This window comes from Pocillopora verrucosa, chromosome 13 (genome assembly GCF_036669915.1).
Source record: "Pocillopora verrucosa isolate sample1 chromosome 13, ASM3666991v2, whole genome shotgun sequence".
Lineage (NCBI taxonomy): Eukaryota > Metazoa > Cnidaria > Anthozoa > Scleractinia > Pocilloporidae > Pocillopora > Pocillopora verrucosa.
The window spans coordinates 6,549,063-6,562,719 of NC_089324.1; the positions used below are offsets into that span (position 1 = coordinate 6,549,063).

The 13,657-nt window shown below is 37.8% G+C and overlaps 1 protein-coding gene across 1 annotated transcript; it reads right to left on the reverse strand.

The window, feature by feature from the left end:
* Positions 1-1,114: 1,114 nt before the first annotated feature.
* Positions 1,115-11,088, reverse strand: LOC131787443 (prolyl 4-hydroxylase subunit alpha-1). Its single transcript, XM_059104550.2, has 12 exons — positions 10,227-11,088; positions 8,131-8,471; positions 7,303-7,354; positions 6,739-6,950; positions 5,753-5,923; positions 5,082-5,152; positions 4,421-4,520; positions 3,909-3,962; positions 3,738-3,803; positions 2,558-2,626; positions 1,955-2,051; positions 1,115-1,683 (listed from the first exon to the last, which is right to left on the reverse strand). The coding sequence occupies exons 1-12, from the start codon at positions 10,564-10,566 to the stop codon at positions 1,613-1,615; spliced, it is 1,644 nt and encodes a 547-aa protein (XP_058960533.2). The 5' UTR covers positions 10,567-11,088; the 3' UTR covers positions 1,115-1,612.
* Between the last annotated feature and the right edge of the window lie 2,569 nt (positions 11,089-13,657).

Genomic DNA, 13,657 nt, shown 5'->3' on the forward strand with positions numbered 1-13,657 from the left:
AGAAGGCTGAAGTGTAGTAATTATCCTTGGTGTAACAAAAACATTTTAGCGTAATAACATTTGGTCCTAAATGTAATAAAATCCAAAATGCAATAACATTTTGTGCTAAATGTAATAATCATCCAATGCCATCGTTCATCTTCGCCAGTGCATTGTTTTCAAAGCAGACATTGACATTCAAATGCAAAATTGACAGTTGTCGCACCATAGAATCTTCTTATTACATGTAATCAGCGTCTTTTCTTGCTAGAGACGTAAGTCGAGAAGCATTGGCTGCAAAACCTTATAGTTATGTGCGATTGGTATCAAATGACAGCTTTCAAATCAATAAGTACGCTGACCAATACCTCACCATACATCGCTGGCTTAGACTCGTAAGTGGAATAGATTTTGGGCAATTGTAATGACGTTATACTTGCGCAATGGAGTTAACAGCTAATAAAGCAAATCATAAACTTAAAAAAAGATGTCCGCTGACTTGTACGTCGGTCAAACTGCAAGCTCGGATATAGAGCCTTGTCTTTCCTTGCTTGAATAGCCCTTATTGGCTTGTACATTTTGTTTTCTTAGAGCGGATCCCATGACGGTACTCTAGGGAGTTATTGCTTTCAAAAATATAAACTTCCTTAACCCTTTCCCCCCCAGAAGTGATTAACATATTACTTCTCCCCATACGTCCCATACATTATTCATCAAATAGGTAAGGAGAGAACTTAAACTTATCTGATAGAAATTGTTATCGTGAGCTAACACCAAATTATCGTAACCAATTTACAAGGAAAGGTGAAGCAGCTAAAAGGGAGAATTAACAATCAGATCTTGGGAGTTAAAGGGTCAAGGATGTTGAGGATGTCTTGTCGTTCTTGCGCCTAAGCATCCTATATGGCCTTTATTCTCAATTGAGAACCCTTTTGTCGGCATCCATACCTGAAGACATTTCAAGTTTCTTTTTTTTTTCTTTTTTTGTCAGATTTCTGTCTAGGTGGCTAAACTCACGTCACACAAGTGACCGAAACAGTCGCAATGTTTTTTTTGTGGAGTTATACCTGGACTATGCTATGCAACCAACGGGAATGGAAATGCGCCATTCATAAAGACATCACCGAATATAGAATATATATATATTTTCATCTTTAATTCCAAAATTTACGCTTTTGCTGTGTAAGTTAAGTTTGCACTGAGGCTGCACTCTCGTTCCCAGTTCACTTCTGCCCAAATACACTAGAACCTGGGTTAAAGTACCAACCAACAAAAGTTACATTGAGCATTTTCTTTTCATTGAGCAAGGTAGTAATGTCTTGCATCTAAATTGCATATTCTCAGGAAACAATTGAGAAACCCATTTTTTTCAGTATTATTATTTTTAAGTAAAAAAATTTCCTCGAACTAGTCCAATACTTTACGCCTCGCCATAAAAAGCAATCCAAAAGTCAAAAAGATTTACATAGCCTCAACGTCAGCAAAATAAGGAATATTATTCCAATTTCATCAAGCACAGTTTTTCCTTAGATTCGCTTCCTTTAATCCTGGCCAGCAGAAGTTAGTATCCAAAAAACTTTTGAAATTTAAAAGGAATTGAAGTTCATGTCCACGGATGACCTCGAAAAAGCTTTCACACGTGCGGTGATTTAGCGCAAGGTCTGTTGAATTCATTTCCAGCTTCGTGGATCCATTTGTTTGATACTGCAACAAAACAAAACCGAAACAGTCTTGAAACAGCTCTGGATGCTTCAGTGGCGCACGTCTACAATTTTTTTAAATATTCCTCAAATATTGTAAGCAGAAAAACTTGGCCATTTTGATTTAAAGCAAGAGATGAGAGAGAGTAGAAAGAAGAAAGAAGAAACAGCTCTTATTTTAATCAAACTGGTAAAGAAAAAAGTTTACAATTAACTGCAGTAATCAGCACAGGTAATTACGATGATTATTTATGTAGAGTTACATGGAACCTTACCCCATTTCCAGCCTTTTAAGACCGGGCAGCCGGCGTGACGTGTTCGAAAATCTCCCTCGCCTGATTGCAATAAATTGTGCCAAAATACCGCGTCACCCTGTACACACAAAAAAAGGTAAAGCTGAAACGTGACGAAAAGTTTGGCAGCTAATGATAACAAAAAAACAAAAACAAAATTAAACAACCAAAAAAAGGAAAACGAGAAAGAGAGAGAAAAAAACTGATTTGACAAAATTTATGTATCTGGTAGGGTACAGAAGGCCAAATCCTCTTGTTAACAGATTATCGGCCGATAGCCAATCATATGTGAGCCTTTTGAGCCCAACGCGGAGATCAAACTCTCTCGCTTGATCTGCGGCGCGCTAACATCATTTTCTTTGTTTATTTACTTTCGCCCTGATTTTTTTTTTTTTTTTTACTCGCGCGACGGACTGCGCCGAAAAGGAGGGACGATCGTAATCTAAGTTCCATGCAATTGAGATTTCATGGATCACCTTAAAATTATCCAACTTTGAGCATTAGCGGAATTCCCTCATAATCAACATAAAAACTGAGCAATACTTCTTTTAATAACACGTTTTAAATTCAAAAATTTATTCGTACCTTGCTGGGCATAACCCTGGCTCCAACATAGGGGAAAACAGTTGCCCCTCCAGCCTCCACGTCGCTCATCTGAAAATGTAATTCAAGGGTAAAAGAGTTCACGGTCGATTAATAGCAAACTGTGTTTAAAACTTTTGGGCAACACTGTCATGTTGATAAACAGAGATCTATCGATAATTGTTACTTTCAACATTGGTGATTGATTATAAACAGCTCACACAAGTAAGACGGACTAGAGTTTTGTTGCCTATCAAACTAAGGAACATAACAACACATCACCAACAACAACAATACCAAAAACACCCAAATTCATTTATGACCAGGCGTTCGTTTTTCGGGGGAGAGCAATAGTAAGACAACGCAAAAGTCCGCTTGCTGAATCTTACGCTGCTCTGCTATCGCTCTTCTTCAAAAAAGAACAAAAAAGAACGCTTAGTCGCACGTTACAACTCAAAAAAACTCTCCAATATCTCCTGTTTTGGAAAATGTCGTTTGCCTTCCCCCAAACCGACAATTTGCTTCTTATTATCCCGCTTGAAAAGTGAATTACGCTCTAAAAACCTCTTAATTTTAATCTCTGTTAATAAAAAGTGTGTATAATAATTTACTTATTGTCGTGTGTTAAGATCCAAAAAGGTAACTTAAAAACACTTCCTTCCAATGTGCTAAACATTTTGACTATTGACGCCGGAATATTCGCCGCTGTTTGGAAAACAGCGGCGAATACTCTGGTTGTACACTTGCCGGATGGCGGGAACTACAACGCGCAGTTCAAAACCAGATACTGCTCTAGTGATCGCAAATTAAGCCAGTATTTCTATAATTTATTATTGTTGAGGCGACTACACTTAAGAGCAAAGCGAAAAAAGCAACGCCTGGAGGCCAATTTTTTTGCACATTGAGGCAATTGTTGAAGGGTCGCTCAGGGTACTTTAGAATCTCAAAAAGGACAGGTGAAAATGAGGTGACTGCTGAGAGGAAGTTTGGAATAACGGACTTTGGTTCCTTCCAAAACTAAAAACTATTTCAGTGTAATCGACAGATCTCAGCCAACGCCCTGATGTCCCTTTCTGTTCCTTCAAGTACAGTTCACTTCTTAGACTCAGGCTCATCTCAGAAAATTTGTGGAAAGTAACTGAAATATATCCAAGTGAAAAGTCTGCAGAATTAAACCACATACATAAAGAAGAACTGTTGCTATCCTGTTTCCTGTCCCAAGTTGACCCAATGTGGAATTCTTAAGATCCTGTAGAAAGCAAAAGGTATTTTAGGATTAGGCATTAGCCTTAGAGAGAGTAAATGAAACTACAAGAGTCGAAAAAAGCGAGAGACTTCAATGCAACATTTTTACCCTTGAGAAGTCAAAGTGGGGGTCGTAATGCCCTGCTAATCCATAATTTTGCACCTGCAAAACAAAATGAGTTTGAAAACGTTCACTTTGGCGCACGAGTAGGAAAACGGGAAAAAAAATATAGCTCCCGGTCTAGAGCTTATCCTGGAGTCAGAAGCATAAATTTACTCAAATGACTGCCCTTTCTCACTGCCAGGTTAATAATGTAAATCGTTCCATTTAATTTTCGCAATTATTTCCCTTGTTTCCGATTAATCTCGTACCTAGATCCTACCGCGTAACTATAACTGAAATATAGGGACCTCGCAATCGCTTGGCCATGGAAGGTCTGGCTACCAGACTAGTTATCGATATATTTGAACAAATCTTCCGTTTGCATAACGTTTCTCTCTTACTTACTGCATCTTGTTGCCACTTTAGAAAAGAACCCAAATAAATGTAAAAAAATTTGATTGATAGAGGCATTAAATGTACTCCTCCTAACGTAACGTGCGATGTAAAATGTAAAAAACCTGGAAATCCTCGGCTGTTTGTAAGTTGAGTCCAGTCAGCGCTGTCATCCGTCGGTTGACGCGGTCGATAAGCGGATCGTGTTTTCCGTTTAACCAGCAACTGGAAATGATATCAATTTAAAGGTGAGAATGAAATACCAAACTCGACTAACAGATGAAAACAACGACTTACACCCAGCATAAGATGCTTTTAAGACGTTTATAAGACAAGAAATGAACAGAAGGTATTTTTTTTTCCGATTGATCGAAACTGAATAACAGCGACTAACGAACCGTACCCAATACGATAATGCAAAACGGACCACTCAGTTTCCAACTACCACGCTTCACTCATCTTTTGATGTAAATAATCATTCTTTTTATATCAGATCTTGCTTAAAGCTACTAATACAATAGTGTGTCACCCCCGACTCCACGCAAAAACTCGCATTAGGAGAATGGAATCAAATTCGATAACAGGGTTTTGTTGACCGACTTAAATTGACTGGAGGGCGAATTCTTAAAAATGTCGACTGGACCATCAAAGATCGACAAAAAGTATTTTATTATTTGACATTTACAGTTACCGTATGTTTAAAAATGGTATTTCCTTGTGGAAATGTACCCAACATGATTGTGGAAGACAGAAATGTAAGAACAATGTATCATAAAGGATACCTACTTTTTGCTTATCCTGTAATGAGCAAACTCTAATTTTCCCGTTATTGGATTATGAACAGTCGCCCTGTTTAACTGAGGAGCATAGAAAAAATGATTAGCAAAAGAAAGATGAAAAAAAAGTGCATCGCTTTCCTAAATTGCCCCTGAAATGAAAAACATTTGGTTTTTGTGTTTTGCGTGCCTAGCAGATTTAGTGTGCCGGCAGTAATTTTTCACTGTTCGTAGTAATTTGCCAGCTTTTACACAAAAAAATTTGTTAGGTTTACACTCTGACAGTTTTAACTTTGACATCAATGTATCTCCCGATCCGTTCTGAAAGGAACTTGAATGGGACATGCAATTTGAATGAGCAATTAGATAAACAAGTGAGCAAACACAAATAGTTTGTGTCATGAAAATGATTTTGAAATTGGAAAAAAAATGGAACTATCGCCATGACTAATTCGTACTCGAGTGAGAGTAAGGACGATGTTTTTGTCTTTTGTTCATCTCTCTCTCTTTTTTCTTTATTATTTCAGGGTCATTTTAAATTTCAAAATAATATACGACCACATTTACGAAAAGTTCTGATCACTGTCATGTCATTAGGGCTAAATAAAGCGACAACAAAGACAAAAGTAGAGAAACAAAAGTTGATTGACAATAGAAGACAATTGCACGTACTATTCTTACCAAAGGTTTTGATATTGTTATGACTTTATCTATTTCAGCATTGCTCATGATCTGATGAAAAATCATGATGTCTGGGTTGGTGAAGACAACCTCGATGGGACACCTTTTGATAGTGCAGAGTGGATGTCCTGTCTTGTAATAGCATCTGAGTCTCTCCGGGCTTTGAGGGGCCTGGCAAAAAGGAGACACTGAATGTGAGTAAAAATGCTGTAAAACAATATATTTCGCCCAGCAGACCTAACAATTTACCTCGTTACTTATTCTACTGTGATCCTAAAATAAAACAGGGCGTTTCCCGCACATTTACCCTTTTACTCCCAAAATCGTTTCAGTGATTCTCCTTACTGTCAGCGATACAATTTTTATGATCTTCAGTCAGATGATTTGGTATTGGATCAACTAAAAAATCCGAATTGTTAATTTTCTTTATTCTCTTCACTTGTCCGATTGATATTGTAAGGAGAAATACTGTTTTTGTCACTCTCGTCTGTCAAAGTGCTAATGATGAGTCTAATAATGACCGGCGAGCCAAAGTCCTGTAGTTCAGTACCAGATTATTGGATCACGAAATCGAAGGTATTTGGTTAAAGGTTCCTCTTGGGGACTCAGGTTTTTTTTTATTTTTATTTTTCGTACCAATGCTTATAAGAAACGACTCGTAATTTTGTATAAATGGTCTATAAAAGTAAATTATTGACGACTCAAGTTTTGATATCGATGAATTTCTAATTCAAGGAATTATAGAATGAGACATACAGAACGATATTAAAATCTGTCGAGACCTTCCACAGTCACTCACAGTCAAAGTCAATCTCCGCAATCTTTGATCATTCTAACTTCCTCGTCCCTTTTAACTTTATTTTACCATTCTACTTAAACGGAATCCTCCTCCAAACCAAGGACACAGCCCATGAACGTTTTTTGGCCATTAACTTTTCACCTACCACTTCAACTTTTTAGTGCATTGTAATTTTCCTATTACTTACACGTGGCATTGGATCTCCTCGACACAATTTCTTAAAAATACGTCTTTCCTCAAACCAGTCAAAGTTCTTCAGTGTCGACTGAGGAATCTTCGTGGCCAGATAACTGAATTTCCGTTCCTGTTCTTGGGATTTCTGAGATTGGTCTCCGCTTTTGAGTTTTTGATATTCTTTAAAAGTGCCAAGATTTATCGTTGATCGCTCGTGATTGGGCACTGAAATAGGAGTTAAGGCTTAACGTTATTTCCATGACGATGACTTAGATAACTGGAACATTCTCATTTATCAATTCACTTATTTTACCTTAAAGAGCCATGAATGATAACTGATAAAAAATATTTCACAAAGAAATTCACTTTTCGGATGACAACTATGAAATCTTACAGTTTTCTGCGTGGGTTTGTCGGACGCAAATTCAAGCAAGCAGTCTGAAACGCGGGAAAACATTTATAACCCAGCAGAGCTGTGATTGGTAGAGGAGGTGGCTCGAGTTTTTTCTAGACAAATCAGAGAACGAAGAAATGCAAAAATAATTCAATCCCGGGTTACTTGTGTACAATTACTTACCGACTTTAAGAGCCTCTATGGTGTAATTTATCGCACTTCTCACATCCCCAAGCTGTAAGAAGAAAATTATTTCAAATATAGATCGTAAACCGCCTTATACGTACTTGATTTGGCGATTTTGACAATATGAAAATAGGGCATTAAATTTTCGCAATTTAAGCGTTCTTTACTTCATTTTTTTTTCATAAGAAATCTGAACTTTTTTTAAAATTCCAAGAAAAACAGGAACAAGTGTTGAAAAGTTATCAGAAACTTGTGAACAACAAGGAATCATTTAACGGCAATTTTAGGAATGCGCATAAGATATTCTAAGGAATTTTGTATGAATCTACCAATTCAGATGAAGACAAGACTGTTGATTTTAACATTACAAAAGATACAGAGTGGAGCTTATCTGTAAAACCAGTCACTAATTTGTGTATCAGTCGATACATATCCTGCATTTGTTGTTGTTACACATGGTAATCATTTTTCCTCTGATTTGAATCGAAGGTCTATAATATATGTGGGTATTAATTCTAGATGGGTTAAATATATATATATATATATATATATATATATATGGGTATTAATTCTATAAAGGTGTTAAATTTCGCTTTTTTAAATTCCACGAGCATTTTTAGCTGTAGGTCAATTTTTCAACAATTGCGAAAAACGCGAAATTAAGTACAAACACCGTTACAAGTAAATGAGCAGGCTGGTATATGAGAGCAAGGGGCATAGCTAGGTGGGAAAGGGAGGGGGGGGGTTCTTAGGTGCCCGTGGTCCCCCCCCCCTTTTATTTTTGTTACATCATTTGAAACACGGCGTGGAGGTGGACAAAGTTACCTTATAAGAGGACCAGGCCAGATGATCCAGCACGGAGAATCGACTTGGTTTTTCTTTCGAGTTATTAGGTTCAAGGTCCAATATTTGTAACGATTCACCCATCCACTGCCGAGTGTTCTCCATATCTTCCGACAAAAATGCTCCGCGACCAATTTTAAATGCGTCCATGGCAGTTATCATTGAGCCTGATTCAGTCGCTAAACCGTATTTACCTCTGGTAAAGTCTTGTGCTTTAAGGTTGTAGACATCTTGCAGACGTTTAATAGCGGCCATGGCGCCCTCCAAATCATCTTGTCCAGGAAAGTGTTCGCGATAGCCTTCCAACTTGTCTATAAGTAAACCTTGACGATTATATAGAGAGATTCAGCTTGCAAACAATTCACGTCAATTATTATTCATTATTAACTCCAGATATTGCATTTCTCAGTGTTCCGATTGGTTCACTCAACTCCAGTTATCAGCATCTTATATTGAAATGCATTGCGATGTGTTGAAAGCTGAAATTTTTTCTGAAAGCATTCAAATTTTTAGCATTTAATGAAATTGAAAAAAAAAAATTCATTCGCGCTTGTTGGATACGAGACTGATTAGAGCCAACTCGGCGCTACTCGCCTCGCTCGCTATTTATAATATTCTCTGATACAACATGCTCACAAGGATTGGAAAAATTGTTAATCATTCTTCTCTCAGAAAAACAGTTTTATGTAGAAACAAAACGCAGAATGCACGAACAGAAAGTAAAAGAAATAAAAAAAGCTGAGAATTTTAATTTGAGAGATATAACAACAAATGCGCGAGCGAAGGCTATCAATCAAACAGAAAAAAAATTCAATATTCCCCGGATTCACAAATTCGGTGCTTTGGTGGTATTTCAAATAAGCCACATATATTATGATTAATGTACCATAAACGAAAACTGATGTCTTGAATAAATAGTCTCACTTTTATTTACTTTTTTTCCTTATTGGTGACATTGGTTAAGGCAAAAATAATGCATGTTTTTTCACGTGGTTTTATTTAAAATCACAAGATGAAATTTTTTCATAAGTGCGTTTATTCTCATCAAAATAAAGAATTATTATTTTGGTTTAAAACTGTTATTGGTAACACAGGCGTTATGTATTTACTGAGCCTTAACAAGTCTCCAAGGCAAGGTGTCTAAAAGCCACTTAATAGAACTTAGATTAATGATTTTTTGCGAAGAATCACGACAATTTATCCTCATTTAATAACACTTTCTGCATTTAAAAGTGTCCGGACTTAAGGCATTTAGGCACTAATAGACGGCCATAATTTCTAACTGTGATCAGTTTAAGACATTGAACTTGTAAGATCTTTTCACCCATAAAATCAGCATGAACGTGAAGCTTACAAATTTGTAACGAACCTATTTTCATCAAATACAATTAAAAGCCTTTTCACCTTAATTGTTTAATTTTGTCAGTATGATTACAAAAGATATTTTCAAAAACATAAACATGACACCGGAAAGGTCATTTGCATCACAGACCTACGAGATTATACAACAAGTTCCTTTAAAATAGCGTTTAAATTTCATCGATGGTAACCTGAGGTGTGAATGCATTGAGGGACATAAAGTGAACCAATAATCTAGTCAAAGATAAAGCCGTTTCAATAGTACTTTTCGCGACTAAGCGTTGACGAAAAAAAAGGGGAAAAAAATGAGAAAGACTGCAAAATTCCGTAAACATGACCCCAGAGACATTTCTGTCAACGACTATCACCGTTCTATCCGAGTATTACGGTTTTCAAAGTCCATTCACATTATATATTGTGGATAAATTTCTTTCTATCACCTTTTTGAATTGGGAGTAAATGCGAGCGATGACTAGGCGACTAGATATAATGGGTTCATTGAGCTGCGAAATATCGCACGCTCTCGATTGCCGAGTTTTGCAACAGTGATAGAAAACAGCGGTCTTCACGGGTATTCTTTCAACGCCTTCACGGAAGACAGTTCGATCGCTAGGTTGAACTTCGTCTTCTCAGTTTTTTTTTTTTCTTACGCTTATCAGCACTACTGCGGTGTAACTGACCGTACAAAAGTTTTATTTTTGATGAATTAACTGGTTTACCTTCAGCGTCTCCCTCCTCTTGAATCGCCTTTACGTGTGGCCTCCACTCATTCACGAGCCGTTTGATCATTAAATACGTATTCATTGGATGTCCGATGTAAGCCTCTCTATTGTGCTTCGCTTGATCCATCGCCAACTTCAGATCTTGGAAGAAAGATCGCAATTTGTTCAGCCGTGATTCTTGTTCGATGAGATATTCTTCTAGCGTGTCAGTGAGTTCCATCTCTATATTTACCAACCGCTCCACATGAGACAGCGCTGTGAATATCTCCGACTGAACAAATGTACTTGATGTTATAAAATAAAAAAGCGCGGTGAAAAGCAAATGTTTCGCTGCCATAATGTATCCGAAACGTAGCGGCAGCTAATCGACGAATAAATACATCGATAGCAATAGTGAATGGGCATTTGTGTATTCGCAACAGCAAATCACGCATGCTCGAGACGACCAAGAGGGGTCGAGAAACTGATCGCGGATTTCCATGTTATTTCCAATCTCAAATCCATACTTTTGATCCACCGAATATTTTCCCTTCTTTCTTTCTCTTCTATGAACAGAATTTCAGCGAAAACATGTAAGTCCACATTTCAAAACGAATGAAAACCAAATATATTCGGTAACGCATTCTTCTCAGTCAAGGTACCTGTCTACCAGTGAAAGTCGCTTTGTTAATTATTAAGGACTGAGGTGTGACAAAGACCAGTAATGTGATCCGTACGTGCCAAACTTCATGCGTTGTGCTCTGAACGATTAGAGATGAAACTGTTCTTAACAGATGCAGACGATAAGAAGCTCTTTCTGCAGAACGCAAAGAGCTGTGGATGCGCATTGAGGATCTCAGATTGGGCGACTTACTGGTGAATTTCACTTTCATTTCTTTTTTGTCTCGTCACGCATCGAAAACTAAAGTGAGAAAACCAAGGTAAAAAAAGCGTAGGATGCCGAAAACCCAGAATTTCCAGGGTAGTATCTCACTGACAAATAAAAAATGTCTCTGATTATGTGCGCTTTTACGATCTTAAGCTATAAGCCGAAAATGTTACCAGACATCCATTGAGGTAAGGATTGATAACCCACGGTCTGCTTATACACAAAGCAGGCGACTTTATCAGATGGATCGAATGGCATCATGAAGTTACAAACATTCACCGAACCGTTACATTTTGTTTGGGTCAGCTCCCTCGTCAGAAAATCTACTCTCTCCCGAGTCTTGCCCTGTTGTAAAATCCCAAGTTGATAGCAAATGTTTCACGAGGAATAACAGAGTACTAACAACTGAGTTGATGACGAAAATTTGCCACCGTAAAGAGTTTCAAAGCTTTTTCTTTGTATCTATAAAAATATTTTTTCTTGACGCTTCAAGCGTTAGCCCTTCGTCAGAGCGAATGAAGGAATTGTGGGTTGTGTGTGTGTTTACATGCAGAAAATGGAGCTACGCTATTGGTGGGAACATGAGGAGAAAACACGAGTAAATAGGTTGAATGAAAAGCGCTCGTTGATACTGTGGGGATTAGGAGCGCCCATTTGAAAAATTAATTTTTCTTCTAGACTTCTGCGGCTTTCCGAACTGCCTAGATGTAGGGAAAGGTCGCAAACTGCCATATGCTGCTTATAATGATTTGGGAAATTCAAGTGTCTGGCAACTGGTTTGGATGCTTCCTTGTCATTTCTTTCTACGTCGCGAAGGTGTTCTCTGAATCGGTCACCAAATCGTCTTCCTGTTTATAACTTTTTGCAATAAATGCAAGTTATACAATAGTTGACATTGGCGAAGGTGCACGTGAAGTGTTCAGTGATCTTAATGGATCTCTTGGGTCCCGAAATTTTCTCTACGCTGTGAGGATTTTGCATCGTGAGCGAGTGCATTTGAAAGTTCCAGGTTAGTCACTGGTTTGAAATGAACTTCTGACCAAGAAGTTCCCTTGTTTTAGCCGCCTTTGAATGAAATTAGTGGAGGTTGCGAAAAGATAGTACCAGTCTCTGAATCGTAATTTACAGCTTCTAAGAATTAATTCAACTGCGTGGTTGTGAGGGTGAAATGTAAGAGTGAATGGAATGTGATCGGTATTTTCCTTTTGAGGCGTTTGTAGTGCTGACTGTCGATCAATTCGGTTGGGCGCGGTGGTGGCCCACTTGAACGACGGAAACAGTATAGCCACTCTTTACAATGGCCAATTTACGTTATCAACTCAGTTGATAGTACTAAATTACCCTATTATACTCTCCCATCGACGCGGAATTACAGTTTCTTTAGAAGCTTACCCTCTTTTGTTTTGTTGGATTGAACACAATCACAACCGCTATTTGTCGCTCGCTTGCTCTTCCGCTCGCTTGAAGAGACTGAGGTACTTGAACGGGTCACCCGGTTATCAGTACTTCTCCGGAAGAGTTCTCTGACAGCCGGCAGCAACTATTTTGTTTAACTTCCCTTTTTCATTCTTTCGTAGCTCTTGTTAATTCTTAAACCTCATCTCACTTTTCATTTGATATCTCCTATATCTGTGAGCCGAATTTCATTAAGTTCACAGCAAATATGTCTCCAAGATGAAGTGGATAGTTGTCCAGATAAAATTGTCTTGATAAAAATTTAAAACAAAAACCAAGAAGGGGGTGGCATCTACCCACTCTTCCCCCTTGTACGTCCAATGGTTTAACCTAAGAGTCACAGTGTCCAACACCTAATTTCTACCTACAATATCACCTAATTTCTACCCTTAGTCACACATTAAGGCCATTGGGTCGTTGTTGTCAAGGAAACGCCTATACTTGTGAGCAGAAAAATTATGTTACCTGCAACTTGTTTCGCAATGATTGTTTGATGCCATTTTACTCCAGGACCCCCTGGTGGAGGAAATGACTAGTGGGTGTTTTTGTATTGTTTTACTTGGCCCCGCTTGAGTATCATAATCAATATTCCTATCATAGCGTGCTTGACTTTTCTCCTCGTATATTTTCAAGGCTTCCTTTAAATTTTATTAATATTTTCAAGTAGTTAACAAGCGCATATGAAAAAGTAAAACGACCCAGCTAAAAATTCATCGTCCCATTCGACTTCCACCTCGAAGATTGATCAGTGGCGAAGATCTTCATACAAACCTATTTTTGCTCGCTCAGTGTATTCCCTAAAAAATCTCGATGAATCCGAACTGAGATTTTTGTAAATTGAGTATCTTACTTTCTATAGACATATGCGGCTAGTCATTCAACAAGCTTTGAAAACCGGTTTCCAAAGTTCAATCAGCTATGCAACCTCTCGCATGGAACGATTGTCATCTCGCAGGAAACGTTTAGGTTCTCAGGAGGCGAGGGAAATTTTTGTCTTTGAGCCAGAGAAGATCAAAAAAATGAAAAGAAATGATATTTTTGTTTTCCCTACCGCCTGTAGAAAATAAATATTTTTATGTAAATAAGTCAAAATCAATTAGCTGAA